The sequence below is a fragment of the Hemitrygon akajei genome, chromosome 7, assembly GCF_048418815.1.
Source record: "Hemitrygon akajei chromosome 7, sHemAka1.3, whole genome shotgun sequence".
NCBI classification, from domain to species: Eukaryota; Metazoa; Chordata; class Chondrichthyes; order Myliobatiformes; family Dasyatidae; genus Hemitrygon; species Hemitrygon akajei.
In genome coordinates this window covers 168,003,003-168,020,795 of record NC_133130.1, presented here as the reverse complement: position 1 = coordinate 168,020,795, position 17,793 = coordinate 168,003,003, and the positions used below count along the sequence as shown (strand labels likewise).

At 41.4% G+C, this 17,793-nt stretch overlaps 1 protein-coding gene across 3 annotated transcripts in view; it reads right to left on the bottom strand.

The window, feature by feature from the left end:
• The window catches only part of rabgap1 (RAB GTPase activating protein 1), a 242,797-nt gene that overhangs the window by 212,119 nt on the left and 12,885 nt on the right, over positions 1–17,793 (bottom strand). For 2 of the 3 annotated variants that reach the window (XM_073052553.1, XM_073052554.1), the window contains exon 2: positions 200–401. The exons of the other annotated variant lie outside the window; for it this stretch is intronic. In XM_073052553.1, coding sequence (XP_072908654.1) covers positions 200–349 — 150 coding nt within the window. In that variant the 5' untranslated portion in view covers positions 350–401. The remainder of the gene's footprint in view (positions 1–199; positions 402–17,793) is intronic. 3 annotated transcript variants of the gene reach the window in all.

Below are 17,793 nucleotides of genomic sequence, written 5' to 3'. Positions count from 1 at the left end.
TAAAAAAACTACAATTCAAATCCATGGTATAAAGTAGAATATGTGAGGAACAGTGGAATACAAAAACTTTACGAATAAGCATCCACTTTTGCAATGATCCATTAACATTGTGATAAAGGATCTTTGCTGTTTGTAGTCCACTGCTTCCCAGTGTATATCCCTCAGGTTATCAAAGGCTAAAACACTAACACCTTCTTACCTTCAGGCCTGTTTTCTCATCATCACTACCATTATTGGCAGAAGGAGTGTCATCACCATGCCGGGAAACCAGGACAAAATCCTCACTGTTTAGAGTGGATACCGAGTCTGAAGAAACACTAACTTTTCCAACTGAAGCCTTGTCATCCATGGCTGCCAAAGCAGAGGCAGCTCATGAATGAGGTATAAAACTTAAAAAGTACCTGGAAAATAAAATCAAAAACTGATTTAAGAGTATATTTGTTAAAACTATCCTAAATGCTTATCCTTCTTTACTATAAACATGACTGTACGATGGAAATAAAAAAATCACCAAAACTTCCATCCATAGGTGTACAGGTTCTCAATCTGGAGATTTTAAGACATTATACCCTGATGATAATTTGGTCAATAAAGAGCAGATGTAATTAATTCATGGTTAATACACACTTAGTAGCGACCAACATTATAGAATTTTGGGAGACAGAATGTACGCAACATTTTTCTCTGATATTTGTATTCTGCGTCTTTTATTAGAACAGATGCTATTCACTCCTTTTTTAAAAATTGCACATACGCAAGGTGCATTGTTGCAAGTCAAAAAAAAATTAAAAGTAAATAAAACTCAATCAGCAGAGGAAGAATGGCAATCTAGAGAGCCCATTCTTGTTGAAGGACCATATGGAAACCATGAGAGGAGAATAAAGCATACACTTCAGGCTATTTGCTCTTGAAAACATAGGGGAGATGAATAATGACAAATACCACCACAGGAGGAATCTGTTGGCCAAAAATTGAGAATGTGCTCAACTCTGTTGAAATAAGATTGCAAATTCTCATTGTGATTGTCAAACTACTGAAAGTAGACAAAAATTGATCCATGCCAATGGTGTTGATCTTAGAAATGGAATTGGTTCATTATGCCACATGTACCGAGATCAAGTGAAAAGCTTGTCTTGCACACTGTTCACACAAATCAGATCATTACACAGTGCATTGAGGTAGAATAAGGTACAAACAATAACACTATGCAGAATGAAGTCTAACAGCTGCAGAGAAAGATCAGTACAGGTAGGTAATAAGATGCAAGATCATAATGAGGTAGATTATGAGGTCAGGAATCTACCTTATGGTACTGAAGAACTACTTAATTGCCTTATAACAGTATCTTCTGCCCAATGGAGAGGAGAGAAGAAAGAATGCCTGGGGTTGGTGGGGTGTTGATTATGCTGGCTGCTATACTGGGACAGTGAGAAATATAGACAAAGTTTATGGAGGGCACGCTGGTTTCCATGTTGTTCTGTGTCTACAACTCTCTACAGTTTCTTGTGATGTCAAGCAGAGCAGAGTTGGTGCCATTCCAAGCCATAATGCATCCAGTCAGAATGCCTTGCATGGTCCAATAGTCCATCAATAGAAATCGGTAAAGGTCAACAGAGATGTTCAAAATTTCTTTAGCCTCCTGAGCAAGTAGAGTTGGTGAGTTCACTTGGCAGTGACATCAACAGGGATGGGCCAAGGCAGACTATTAGATGGTCACTCCTTGGAACTTGAAGCTCTCAAACTTAGCACCACTGATGAAGACAGATGACCACCCCCTTCCTGAAGTCAATGACCAACTCTTTTGTTATGCTGACATTGAGGTAAAGGCCGCTGCAATGACACCATGTCATTGAGCTTTCCATCTCCTTCCTGAAGTCCAACTCATCACTATTTGACATATAGCCCACAACAGTGGTATCATCTACAAACCTGTAGATGGAGTTAGAGCAGAATCTAGCCACAGAGTCATGAGTGTGCAGGGCATAGAGTTGGAGGTTCAGGACAGAGCCTTGTGGGACACCAGTGTTGACAATCACAGCGGAGGTGTGTTTACCCATCCTTACTGACTGTGGTCTACTGGTTAAGGATCCAGTTGCAAAAGATGGTGTGGAATCACAGGTCTCAAGAGTATGGTGACATATCTACTTGAATTATAATATTGAAAGCAGAGCTGTGGTCAATAAATTCTAGTGTCGGCATCTTTACTGTCCGGGTGTTTAAGAAATCAGTGTAGGACCAAGGAGGTAGTATTCACTGTAGACCTGTTAAAGTGCTTTTTAACCATAAAACATATAGAAGATTATTAAATGAGCGACAAATAGTTCAACTTTTTACTATCCAAATGGTATTAAGAATTGCACGTTATAAGCAAGCATCAAGGATTGAAGGAAACTGGATTTGAGGCACAGTGAAAGGAAGGTGAAAGGGTAAAACCATCTGTTTGGAAACAAAGGTTCTCATCTGTCACAAAATTTTCATGTTTAGACATCATGTTTACCCACAAACAGAACAAAATAATGAACAACTTTATTTTTAAATAAGTGGCACTGACTAATTAAAGATTTTATTATGCTCTAACCACTAGGGATTTACACAGCTAGACTTAATCATTCACAATCTTATTCATGGATTATTTCTGCTAAATGCCTAAATATATAGTGGGTAACAAACCTTTAGTTTCTGTAATAGTACCAAGATGTGCAGACATTGTCAAGGCATGGGACTTTTACATGTAAATGTACACTCAGTAGCCACTTTATTGGGTACACCTGCTTGTCAATGCAAATATCTAATCAGCCAATCATGTGGCAGTAATTCAATGTATAAAAGCCATGCAGATATGGTCAAGAGATCCAGTTGTTGTTGTTGTTGTTGTTGTTCAGACCAAGCATTAGAATGGGACAGAACTGTAATCCAAGTGACTTTGACCATGGATTGATTGTTGGTGCCAGATGGGGTGATTTGAGTAGCTCAGAATTTGCTCATCTCCTGGGGCTTTCACGCACAATGGTCTCTAGCAAAAAAAACAAGTGAGTGGCAAGTCTGTGACTAAAAATGTCTTGTTAATAATGACAGAGATCAAAGGAGAACGGCAAGACTGGTTCAAGCCGAAAAGAAAGGCAATAGTAACTCAAATAGCCATGCATTACAACAGTTGGGTGCAGAAGAGCATCTGTGAATGCACAACATGTTGAATCTTGAAGTGGACGGGCTACAGCAGCAGAAGATCAAACAGGTTCCATTCCTGTACCTAGTAAAGTGGCCACTGAGTGTATGGTGCATAAAAAACCTTTAGAGTTTATAAAATATCAGCTGATTATTGAGATGTACAGACATTGTCAAAGCATGGAACTATTACATTCAAAATTCAAATTCGTATCCATTACCATATATAGCCCATGAACATGAAGTGGCCTGGTAGGTAGCGGTTAGTGCATCCCTTTGCAATTCTGGCGACTGGGGTTCAATTCCCACCACTGTCTGCAAGGAGTTTGTACATTCTCCCCAAGACTTAGAGTTTCCTGCAGTGATCTGGTTTTCTCCCACATTCTAAAGACATACTGGTTAGTAGGTTAACTGGTCACATGGGGTGTAATTGGGGGGGGGGGGGGGCATGGGCTCATTGGGACACAGAGGCCTGTTACTGAGCTATATCTCTAAATTAAATTTAACCTACATCACTAATTGGGTTGAATAGTTGTACAGATGCTGTACATGCTGGAAATTACCTACAAACAAGATAAAATCTTCAAATGCTGGAAATCCAGAGCAACACACACAAAATGCTGGAGGAACTCAGCAGGCCAGGCAGCATCTATGGAAAGGAGTACAGTTGACATTTCAGGCCAAGACCCTTCAGCAGGATATTAACTATTAGTTTTCACTGTAGGAAGCCATGAACCCAATGTTCCCAAAAAAAAAATCCACAACACGTCATCTCCTTTGCTTAGTTTCTCCATTCATAAATGGCCATATACATAAAAGTCTGAAAAATACAGGCAGAGATTGCCATGACACCAATTCTTCAGACTCTCAACCAAACTGCTTCAATTCAAGTATTAAAAAAAAAATCAGTTTTATAGTCTTCCATTCCTTTAGGACACAAAATTCTCCATAAACACAATAAAGTCTGAAGATGCTGGAAATCCAAAGCAACACACTCACAAAATGTTGGATGAACTCAGCAGGTCAGGCCCATTTATGGAAATGAAAAGACAGTGGACGTTTCAGACCTAGATCCTTCAGGACTGAGGAAGTCCTGAAGGAGGATCTTGGCCCAAAACATTGACTATCTATCCATTTCCATAGATGCTGCCTGACCTGCTGAGTTCCTCCAGCATTTTATGTGTGTTGCACAAAATTCTTCAGTCACTTTTGAAGTGTGGTCATCATTCATATTCAAGAGATTTGCTAACAGTTCAGGCCATGCAAAAGCAAATGCAATACATCTCAGTTAACTTCTGTTGGTAACTATGCCTATGAAAATGATACACATTTTTCTGCTATACAGTATATTTAATTTTTTTTTTTTAAACTGCATGGAAGCTGTTCCCACAGCATTAAGGTTGGCCAGGGCACAAGAACACCAGCTAATTCTTTGATATACACAATAGAATAGTTGTGCTCCATACTAACCAATAGCTAAAGGCTTAGTTACATATTTCATTTAGTAACTATTAGTGCCCTAACCAGAACCACACCCAAGAATTAACTTACATTTGGCATTCAATGGGATCCAGTGAACCATCTTATTGTGTATTTTGTACACATATTAGTTCTGTTAAAGCAGGGGTTTAAAACCCTTTTTTTAATGCCATGAACCCCTAGCAATAACCAAGAGGGGCTGTAGACACCAAATTGGGAACTTCTATTTTAAAGTAATGTTGAAAAGCTGAATTCTACTTGTAAATTAGATTTAACAGTCCTTTGGGTAACAATGCTGAAACACAAAGCCTCCAGAAATTTTTCAAGATCCACCAATCAAGAACAAATTTGTATTTACCTGTTGGAGAGCTTCCCCCTTCTAAGTGAGGCTTTTTTGAACAAGTGGCAACAGGAGAAATTGTATGATAGAATGAGGTGAAACTGCATGAAACAAATCCATCTGGGGGTCATTTGCCCAATTATAATTGTAAATGTAAAAGTAATGGTAAAAAGCAAGAAACTGTCTCAGTTAGCAGCTCTTCTGAAGTACGTAGCTGTCACTTCAATTGGATACAACTGAAAGGAAATCAATGAACATGGTACTTTCATGGATCCTGTGCTAAATTGGTGTATTCCATCTAAGTTACCCATAGGTCTACAAGTATGTTCTGAAGTGTTTGCTTCTACATCCATGTAAAGAGTGCCATACAGAGTCTGATTTTTATTTCAACTCACATGAAGTCAGAGCACTACAGCACAGAAAGAGGACCTTCTGATGAAGGGTCCCGGCCCAAAATATCAACTGTTTTTTTTTCCCATCCATAGATGCTGCCTGACCTGCTGAGCTCCTACAGCACAATGTGTGCATTGCTCTAGATTTCCAGCATCTTCAGCCCTTCTAGTCCATGCCGAACTATTATTCTGCCTAGTTCTATCCACCAGCACTAAAGCCTTCCATGAAAGTGGATGAACTATCCATGAAGTTATCCAAACTTCTCTTAAATGTAATAATTGAACCTGCATAAACCACTTCCATGGCAGGTCGTTCCACGCTCTCGCCACCCTCAGTGAAGAGATTTCCCCCGTTCTCCTTAAACATTTCACCTTTCATCCTTAACCATGACCTCTACTTCTAGATTCATCCAACCTCAGTGGAAAAAGCCTGCTTACATGCACTCCATCTGTGCCCCTCCTAATTTTATATATCGAATTTCTACATTCTAGGGAATAAATTCCTAACTTATTCAACCTTTCCCTATAATTCAGGCTTCAAGTCCCGGCAACATCTGTGTAAATTTTCTCTGCACTCTTTCAAACTTACTGATATCTTTCCTGTATACCAAAACTGCATACAGCAGGACGTCAGTTCCAGATTTAATTGCTCAGAGGTTTCAGCAGTAGCTCAGTAGCTGCGTAACTCCAACACCACACCTTTGCTGTTGAACACAGAATGCATAGAGTTGCTACTGTCAACATTAAAATACATAATCAGTCAGGAATATTCAGAATCATTCCTGCTTCCATTTCATGCATTTTTCAGATTGCAAACTGCAGTGCATTATACTACACAACACAAACCAGATCAAAAAGATCTCTACTACAGTCACCACAGTGTCTTCCATTTTTATGCAAAATCAAATGAAAGGCTTTGTACAATACTGTTCCCTGATTTATGGCATAACCATTACACAATACTAACCAAAAATAAATTAAATTCCAGTGATGAAAACCAAACCTCCAAATAAAGTAATTATTTCAGATATGAAATATCAGGGCGTGAAGGGATATGGGGTGAAGGCAGAAGATTGGGGCCAAGAGGTAAAATGGATCAGTCATGATGAAATGATGGAGCAGACTTGATGGGCTAATAGGCCCAATTCTGCTCCTCTGTCTTATGGTCTTATATAAAGCAATTCTATCTTCATTCTAAACTTAATTCAAATCAAACCTTCATCTTCTTTACAAACAAACATTTAAAGTGTTCCTTTACAATTCCATGAATTGAAGACTTGTACTCACTACACTGCAGGCTCTATTCTTCAAATCAGCATAAACTTCAACGCATTACTGCTGAACTTGCACAACCCCAGTTGGAAAGAAATCAATTAAAAAAAACTTTAAACTGAAAAACATTAAAAATTCAGATCAATAGCCTAACCAAAAGTCAATGACTTGAAACATTAATCCACATTTTCTTTCCATAGAAGCTATCTGACCTGTTGAATATTTCCAGCATATGTTTCAAATCTTTATTATAAATTGATTTTATAATATATTCTACTAAAATACCCTTCGTTGACAACCAAAGAACATTCTTCACCAAGATCCAAATGAAGAATGTTACCAGCACAAAAAGTCAAATTAAAATTTAAAATTAAGATTGTTAAATCCATGAGATATTTTCAAAGTGCTAATATTAAAAGATATTAAATAAATTGTTCAGGTGTGGCAAAACTGAAAATTGCTACTGGACTTTGGAAACAACATTTTCAGTAAAAATGTATATTTGATACAATTTTGGGGGGTGTGGCAGCATGAGGAAGGTAAGACTAAAGGAAAAAAACAATTTTGCTGGAACTCACAGATTTGGAGCAGGATGAATGGGCTGAATAGAAAATTTGTATTAATCGCTAAAAAAAATTTGTTTTAATAACTAAAATGTGCAGATGGGCTGATCTTGAAGGAAACCCACAAAGTAAAAGATGTGATCATAGACTGGACAAGCAGTACAAATTTGAAAGTCTGATCATTCCTACGCTTTAGTGATTCAAATAAAATCTTACCCAAATTCTGAATTTATAATTAACAACCTGTTTCACACTTTTCCAGTCTCCAGCCTCTCAGCCAATCCTCTCCACCAACCCTCATACATAACCAAGGGCCCTACCCGCCTCTTTCGTATCGCGAATTACTTCCAGCCACATCTTTCCTCCACTTTTGTTTATAGAATGCAGGAAAGGTTGGCTTTTATTTTCCGATCCCCCCGATCTACAGAACTTGCCAGACCAATCAAGAGGAAAGAAACTTGCTAGGCCGGTTCAGAGGGGCATATAACAGTCAACCACTTTGGCAGATCTAGAGTCAAAGACAGTAAAATAACCAAGTGAAGATAACATATTTCTTTCCTTGAGGAAAACTGGTGAAGCAAATGGGACTTTATAACAATCCAGTTGTTTTAGCGTAACTACTGATGAGCTTGAATTAAACTCCCCAACTGGTTTGAAGGGATCAAACTCCTTCCCTCTCCAGATGAATAATTCAGGGCATTGGATACTACTCCAGTAACTCACTTCTTGTTACGCACAGGTAGTCCCCGAGTTAAGAACGTCCGATTTACGGACAACTCGTACTTACGAACCGAGGAAGGAGAACGCTGTCCACCATTTTAAGTCAGATCGCGACGCCGTCCGCCATTTTAAGTCGTTGCCGTTGACACTGTATTGAGTGTTCAACTTTGTATTTGGCTTAAATTTTTCTCAGTAAGGTTCACCCTGATCCCGCCCCCGTCCCCCCCACCCCCCGTTCCGGTCAGCTGGTGGCGCAGTGAGATCAGCGCCGGGCTGGGGAACGGAGGTCCAGTGACAGACCGCTCCCGTGCCGGGTTTATGTCGATCCAGTGACTCCCGTACCATCCGTGCCGGGTTGATGTCAAGCTCACAACTCGATCTCATAAAAAAAACACCGCCACCTCCAGTTTAAATTCCCACGCGGAATATTGTGGAGGATCAAATACCCAAACCCAGCACAGCCCCCACTTGTCCCATTTAGCCTGTCTCAGTTTTCTTAGAACTCAGGTTCCTCTGACAGAGCAATTGTTCCAAAATCTGCAGACTCTTTCTCAAGAGAATTGAGGCGGCTCGGCATGTCACCAAACACTAACAAATTTCTACAGATGTACTGGTAAGTGTCCTGACTGGCTGCATCGTGGTCTGGTATGGCAATTTTATTTCTTTATTGAGATACAGCTTGGAATAGGCCTTCCAGTCCTTTGAGCCATGCCACCCAACAAACCCCTAATTCAACCCTAGTCTAATCACGGGACAATTTACGATCACCACTTAACCTACCAACCTGTAGGTCTTTGAACTGTGAGGGGAAACCAGAAGACCTGGAGGAAACCCACATGTCCACAGGGAGAAGCAGAATTTGAACCCAGTTCGCCTGCACTGTAAAGGGTTGTGCAAACCACTACGCTACTGTGGCGCCCCAATTCAAACGAGCAGGAATGCATAACCCTGTGGACTCTGCCTAATACATGACAGGCACATCACTCTCCACCACTCCGTATCAACATGAGGTGCTGCCTCAAAAAGGCAATTTCCATGAAAGATCTCTTTGCCATCTTGCTCTCATAAGGCAGGAGGTAGTGAAGCTTGGCACCACCAGATCTAAGAAACAGCTACTGCCCACCAACCATTCAGTTTTTGTGCCAACCAGAACAACCCTGATCACTACTTTTGTACAGCAATGCCATGGCCACTTTACATTACAACAGACTTTGTATTTATTTTGTTCCGAACATGTTCTTCCTTCAAAAAGTGTAAAATGTCTGGCATGGTACCATCATGGTTAGCGCAATCACTTTACAGAGTCAGCTGTAAGTCTGGGGTTCAATTCCCACTGCTGCCAGTAAGGAATCTGTTACATTTTCTCTGTGGCCACGTGGGTTTCCTCCAGGGGCTCTGTTTCCTCCCACAGTCCAAAGACGTACATTTAGGGTCAATAAGTTGTGGGCATGCTGTGTTGTTGCAAGAAGTGTGGTAACACTTGCAGACTCCCACCAGCACAATCCGTGCTGATTTGATTTGATGCAAATGACATATTTCACTGTATGCTTTGATGTACATATAACAAATAAAGCTAATATTTTAGTTATGGTTTAATTGTGAATGCTGCATATCTGATGCTGTATGATTGTGATGAAGCTGCAAGTAAGTTTTTCATTGTATCCGCAGACATGTACTTGTGCAGATAACAATATACTCAACTTTGACTCCTGTCTCCTGTGCATCCAACTTCTCTTTTTTGGCTGTAGACCAACTATACACAAAGTTTTCACTCTCCACTGACTTACCGCACCAGATTTGATTATGTGCAAGACTAAAGTCAGGATTGGGCTTGGAAACAAACAGACTTACAGATAGAACTAAAACCTACAGAGAAATCCACATGTAGGACTGAAGTTTAGGTACAGGAACTTGGGTCATGTGTGTGGCCAGAACAAGACCCAAGGCTGGGAACCCCAGAACCAGGAACGTGGGCCAGTGTGTGTACATGTTTCAGTTTGTTATATCCATTGAGGAGGCAACCACTGTATGCCACTATAGTCACTACATCATTGCCAATAGTCATAGTGGTATCCGTCTTCTCAACATTGTGGAAAGTCCATTTGCTTAACCCTCATGAAGAATGAGGATTTAACAGTTGCTGAATGGCCCCACTTCTCATTTTCAAACCCACACACCTCCCTTCTTTAATGAAATCGACTTGCCCCTTTGTTCTGCAAAATACTGCCCTGCACCTATTTATTTCCAGAGCAGTGAGATTGTCCTTACCAGATTACATTCAAATTCACATTTATTTATCAGATGCACATCAAAACATACATTTCTGAAGAAAGGTCTCAGCCAAAACATTGACTGTTCATTTCCATAGGTGCTGCCTGACTTGCTGAGTTCCTCCAGCATTTGTTTGTGTTGCTTTGGACTTCTGGCACCTGCAGAATTTCTTGTGTTTACAGTGAAATGCATTGTTTGTTAACAACCAACACCACCTGGGGGCAGCAAGAGTCGCCATACATTCCAGACCAATACAGCATGCCCACAAAACTCTGAACATAACACCTTTAAGCAAGATCAGCTTTCTGAATGTCTTCCCTGCTCACCCTATACCAGGGGTTCCCAACATGCAGTCCACAGACCCTTTGCTTAATGGTATTGATCCATGGCATAAAAAAGGTTGGGATCTCCTGCCCTCTACCAATACCTCAAAATTCTGTACCTGATATCCATTTGCTGCCTCAGGATTAGATTTAATATTACTGGCATACTTATATCGTGAAATTTGATGTTTTGTGGCAGTACAGTGCAATACTTAATAAAAACTATAAATTACAATATATATAAAATTAAGTAATGCAAAAGGGTGGAGAAGAAGCTGTTCCTAAAATGCTCCTAAAATATCCCGAAGACAAGACATCAGATTTCATACCTATGCAGATGGCAGCCAACTATAAGAGATGAGCATCTAAGCAACTGTAAGAGTAGCATCACTACTGTGGTCAGGCTGCCTATTAATATTAGATAGATCATAGATGATAGATAAGCTGCAATTCCTTTGTTTTCAATAGAAGATTAACATTACACCCACAACCCATGCCACAAATTTAGTATTCTCACCAATTAACCCAAGTCTTTCAACTGGCTTTCACCTCAAGATGAATGGAAAAAATCAGTCCTGTCTGAGCTAGTTAAACTTCTAACCTGAAAACCTACACTCAACAATTCAGGTACAGCTTCTTCCCCTCGGCCATCTGATTTCGGAATGGACAATGAACCCATGAACACTACCTCACTACTTTTTTCCCCACTATCTACTTAATTTAACTATTTAATATATACTTACCGTAATTTACAGGTTTTCTATATTATCATGTATCGCACTGTACTGCTGCTACGAAGTTAACAAATTTCACGACATACGCTAGAGATATCATACCTGATTCTGATTCTCAGGTAATCTATTACAATGCCCACTTAGTTTTGCAACACTGCTCACTCTGCTTTGAGAAACTCTTGTGAACCCCACATATGCTTGCAGCGAGTTTGAGAAATGCTGTAAAACTGCCCTTGAACTGCAACATATCTTAACTACTGACTCATATCAATCCTGAATCTGAACTCCTCCGGTTTAAAATTCTCCTGGTTTTATCTCTCCTCCTAGATAATCACCTACATTCTATACTCTATCCAGAAAGCACAAATGCCCAGCAGAGAACCAGAAAAACTTCAACATCTCTTGTGAACCAAGTTAACTTTTCAAGAACCCAGAAACATTTAATTATCAAGCTATTTTTATGAAATGTTAACACCACATTCAGGATATTTTATTCAATTATGTCAGCTAGTTAGAAACGCAGTGTAGAACAGGCTCTTCCTGCCCAACAAGCTGCACCACCCAGCAACCCACCCATTTAATCCTATCCTAATCACAGGGCAATTTACAATGACAAACTAACCTACTAACCAGTAGACCTTTGGAAATGTGGGAGGAAACCAGAGCGTACAAACTCATTAAAGATGGCATCAGAACAGACCTCTGATACCCCAAGCCGTAATAGCATCACGCTAACCACCACATTACCGTGGCGCCCTAGATCAAGTATAATACGTACTAATTACATAACAAAATTATTACATGCATTATGCAAAGAATAAGAATCAGGTTTAATATCACTGGCATACGTCCTGAAATGCGTTGTTTTGCAGCAGCAGTGCTTTGCAAATCTTCAAAAACAAAATATAAAAGGTGGTAACGAATCAGCAGATAGGAGAGAGATTAAAAATCTGACTGACTGGTGCCACAACAACGTTTTACTCAATGTCAGCAAGACCACAGCTGATTATTGACTCCAGCAGAGGAAACTCAGAAGTCCATGAGCCAGTCCTTATCGGAGGATCAGAGGTGGAAAGGGTCAGCAACTTCAAGTTTTTCCTGAGAAGTTTGCAAAGATTCGGCATGACATCTATAAATGTGTGGTGGAGAGTGTACTGACTGGCTGTATCACAGCCTGGTATAGAATACCAATGCCCCTGAACGGAAAATCCTAGAAGTAGTAGTGGAAGCAGCCCAGTCCATCACAGTCAAAGGACTCCCCACCATTGAGCCCACCTACACAGACTGCTGTTGCAAGGAATCAGCATCAATCAGGGAGCCCCACCACCCAAGTCACACTCTCTTTGCACTGCAGCCATCAGGAAGGTACAGGAGCCTCAGAATTCACACCACTAAGTTCATTCTCCTCAACCATCTGGCTCTTGAACCAGAGGGGATAATCTCACTCAACTTCATTTGCCCCATCATTGAAGTGTTCCCACAACCTATGGACACACTTTCAAGGAGTCCTCACCTCAAGCTCATGGTACTTATTGCTTACTTATTTATTATTTCTATTTTTCTTTTGTATTTGCACAGTTTACTATCTTTTGCACACTGGTTGTCCATCTTGTTGGTGCAATCTTTCATTGATTCTATTATGGCTACAGGACTTGTTGAATATGCCCACAAGAAAACAAATCTCAGGGTTGTATGTGGTAACATATGTACTTTGAAGTTTGAAGAAATACTGTATATAATAGAGAGGCAGAGTTCATGGGTTCATTGTCTATTCAGAAATCTGATGGCAAAGGGGAAGAAGAAGAAGCTGTCTGTTCCTGAAATGTTGAATGTGGGTCTTCAGGCTTCTGTACCTCCTCCACGATGGCAGAAATAAGAAGAGAGCATGGGGGGGGGGGGGGGATTGGAAGAAGGGAAGGGGTGGCAAAGAGAGATTGGGAAGAGCAGGAAGAGACATACTCATTTTTTTTGCTATATTTCAGCACACCTTGAATAATGAACTTGAATTGTCGACATTTCAAGATATTCACCAACACAAGCCACAAACTAAATATTGCATTCCCCGTCAACTGAAAACTTATCTCAGCAACACAGGCTACAAGCTACCAAATTCAGCAAAACATTTATCAAGGAAAGCCACACACAACTCCAAAGCTTGCTTCAGCAGAAAGGTTTCAGATGGGTGCCATGATAGCATAGCAGTAAGTGCAACACTATTGCAGCTCGGGGCGTCTGGGTTCACAGTTCAATTCAGTGGTCCTCTCTAAGGAGTTTGTACATCCTTGCCATAAATGGCTTTTCTCCAGGCACTCTAGTTTCCTGCCACAGTACAAAGACATACTGGGTGGGAGGTTAATTGGTCGTTATAAATTTTACCATGAGTAAACTAGGGTAGGGTTAAATAGGTAGTCTAGCTCAAAGGGTCGGAAGGCAGTATTCTGCACTATCTCTCTAAATAAAGAACCGCACTGTGCAAACATCTTAGACACTTTTATATAACTAGGGTACCTAAGACTTTTGCCCAGTACTGTAGTAATTTCATGTATTGCACTGTTCTGCTGCATCAAAAAAAATTCATGACATATATAAATGATGATAAACCGGATTTTGATATGGGTCTCTATTGTGGACTGAGAGTGGGAAGGGGCAGGGAGAGGGGAATCATGGTTAGGAAAATGGAAAGGGAGAAAGAGGGAATGAGAAGCATCTGAGAGACAATTTATAATGATCAAAAAAAAATTGTTTGGAAATCGAATGACCTTGACTGGTGTCTTAAGTGTGTGTGCGCGTGTGTGTGTGTGTGTGTACACATACACATACCTAAGACTTATGCACAGAACTGTCAGTCAATCAATAAATAAATAAAGGAAAAGTAATCAGAATCAGAGTTGGCCTCAGCCCACAATGAAACAAGTGGCACCAAGTGCAATCAAGCACCCCCTGCTGGCCACTTAGCAGACTGAAGATCCCTCCCACACCCTCTGCTTCAAGAAAAACAAGCGTTGTGATCAGGAACTCTGAGCATGTTTGTGGAGTGGAAACTGGTCTTTTAAAGCCCCTGAGAGAGTGTTATTTGCAGAGCTATGTTCTAGCAGAGTCGACAATTAGATGGGCCAAATGGCTTCCTCCTACACCAAATACGGGTACAAAATACAGGAAGGACTTGATAGAGGTATTTAAAACTATGAGGGGGATAGATAGAGTTGAAGTGGATGGGCTTTTTCCATTGAGAGTAGGGGAGATTCAAACAAGAGGACATGAGTTGAAAGTTAGGGGGCAAAAGTTTAGGGGGAATTTCTTTACTCAGAGGGTGGTAGCTGTGTGGAACGAGCTTCCAGTAGAAGTGGTAGAGGCAGGTTTGATATTGTCATTTAAAGTAAAATTGGATAGGTATATGGACAGGAAAGGAATGGAGGGTTAAGGGCTGAGTGCAGGTAGGTGGGACTAGGTGAGAGTAAGCAATCAGCACGGACTAGAAGGGCCGAGATGGCCTGTTTCCGTACTGTAACTGTTATATGGTTATATAAAAGTGGAGAGATTTAAAAAGGAAAAACACACAAAATGCTGGAGGGACTCAGCAGGCCAGGCAGCATCTATGGAAAAGAGTCCAGTCAACATTTCGGGCCAAGACCCTTCAGCAGGACTAGAGAAAAAAAGATGAGTCTTCCTCCAGTCCTGCTGCAGGGTCTCAGCCCAAAACGTCACCTGTACTCTTTTCCACAGATGCTGCCTGGCCTGCTGAGTTCCTCCAGCATTTTGTGGATTGCTTGAATTTCCAGCGTCTGCAGATTTTCTCTTGTCTGAGATTTAAAGATTTCTCTTCAGGTAATGTCTGTGCAAAGAGCAATGGTAATGAGCTGGTAGAGGAAGTGGTTGAGGTGGGTACAATTGCAACATTTAAGAGTCATTTGGACAGGTACACAGTGGGGTCTGAGGGGGGGAGGGTTGGAGTGTTTAAGGCCGAACATGGAGGCAACCAGGACTAGCAGGGAGGCTGCTGTGGGTGGCGTGGACCAGTTGGGCCAGACAGCCCGTTTCCTCCCAGCATTGCTCTAAAACACTATAAATATTTCTGTGATTCTACAATTCTCATAGAACGAACTCAGACAATAATCTACACAGAAAGATGCAGTTACTCCACTTTAGCAACCACTTTTACCTGGTGGCTCTCCTTGTCCAAATCCCTTCCACTTCCCCTTGACAAATAAGACCAAAAGAGATAGACAGAAACAGAATTAGGCCATTCAGCCCATCACATCTACACTGATTTATCACCCCATTCTCCTTCCTTCTGCCCATAACCTTTGATACCCTTACTAATCAAAAGACTGGTACTGGTTACTGGCTTGGGTATCATCTGTACAAAGTCTGTATGACATCCCATGAGCACAAGTTTCTTCCCACAGGTTAATTGGTTATTGTAAATTTTCATGTGATAGGCCAGGGTTAAATAGGTGGGTGCTGGGAGATTTGGCTCATTGGGCAGGAAAGGTCTGATCCACAGTATATCTCTAAAATAAACACACAAACCTTTTGATCTCTGCATGCCCAATGACTTGGCTTGCACATCCCTTGCTGGCTCTATACTGGTAAGCTGTTTACCCAACACTCAGTGTGGGCAAGCCAGAATTTGTGTGAATTAAACAATCCCACAGCAAGCTCATCTTTGAGCCCCAAAACATCCAACAGCACTGAATCCTCCACCCCCACAGATCACTGACCAAATCGTCCTTCATACTTTTGTCATGCACTACCAACCTGATTTCCAACTCTAACTAATCGCAAGTTCTGCTGCAACTGCCCTAACTCCACCCAACATGCATTTCCCTATGCACCTGCTTTGGGTTGATGGCTTAATTACCATCAGTTTAGAATCTCATTTCCTCATATTCAAATAATTCTCCACAAACTCAAACTTCCCTGTCACCTCCCAAAGCCACACAACAGAACAGTCACGTGCCTCCAGCTTCTGCCTGGTATATTCTAGAGTGTGCTCCTCGACTTTTACCTATTAATATCATATTCTGAAATTAACCCCTTCCTTAAGTCACCATCGAGAATCTGCCAAAGTATTTATTACAACAGTTTCTTTACCAATGTTTTGCTTTTGCTGTTCACTTGGACATCTCACTACTTTTAAGACATGACATCATGTCTTAAAAGTTGTCTCAAGGACTCTAAACTCAGGGGTGGTAGGGTGGGAATAAATCTCTATCAAATGAGGTGTAAGGTGCTCCTTCCCTCCGCTAGCCTGCAGGTCACCCTTGGGCAAGATGTAACACCTGTTTAGCCCCCCAATCAGGGTCATATGAAGCCATGGGAGCAGGAGGTGGATAGAAACTGCGCAGGCGCGGGTGACACCAGCGGCGAGCGCGGGGTTTAAAAAGAGGCCCACCTTCAGGAGCGGGCAGCAGAGCGCACGGGAGCAGAGTGCTGGGCTTCAGCGAGAGGAAATCAGTGGGCCTGACTATGTGCTTGCTGGGGTAAAAAAGGTAAGGTCAGTAGGTACTTTTTTTCATTTATTCTGACTAATCTGGGATCAGGTAATGGGGGAGACAGTTAGAGCAGTGGTGTGCTCCGTATGCAGTATGTGGAAGGTCAGGGACAACACAGTTGTCCCTGATGACCACACCTGCAAAAGGTGCATCCAGCTGCAGCTCCTATCAGACCGAGTTAGGGAATTGGAGCAGGAGCTGGATGAACTACGGATCATTCGGGAGGCAGAGACAGAGATAGATAAGAGTTATCGGGAGGTAGTCACACCGAAACGACAGGAGGTAGGCAAATGGGTGACAGTCAAGAGAGGCAGTGGGAGCAGACAGAGAGAGCAGAGCACTCCTGTGGCCGTTCCCATCAACAATAAGTATATCAACAATATGTGATGAGGATGTTAGGAGAATTCAGGGTGACTTGGATAGGCTGAGTGAGTGGGCAGATACTTGGCAGATGACGTTTAATGTGAATAAGTGTGAGGTTATCCACTTTGGGAGTAAGAACAGGAAGGCAGATTATTATCTGAGCGGTGTAGAGTTAGGTAAGGGAGAAATACAAAGAGATCTAGGAGTCCTTGTTCATCAGTCACTGAAGGTGAATGAGCAAGTGCAGCAGGCAATAAAGAAGGCTAATGGAATGTTGGCCTTTATTACAAAGGGAATTGAGTACAAGAGCAAGGAAATCCTTTTGCATTTGTACAGGGCCCTGGTGAGACCACACCTGGAGTATTGTGTACAGTTTTGGTCTCCAGGGTTAAGGAAGGACATCCTGGCTGTAGAGGAAGTGCAGCGTAGATTCACAAGGTTAATTCCTGGGATGTCCGGACTGTCTTACGCAGAGAGGTTAGAGAGACTGGGCTTGTACACGCTGGAATTAAGGAGATTGAGAGGGGATCTGATTGCAACATATAAGATTATTAAGGGATTGGACAAGATAGAGGCAGGAAATATGTTCCAGATGCTGGGAGAGTCCAGTACCAGAGGGCATGGTTTGAGAATAAGCGGTAGGTCATTTAGAACAGAGTTAAGGAAAAACTTATTC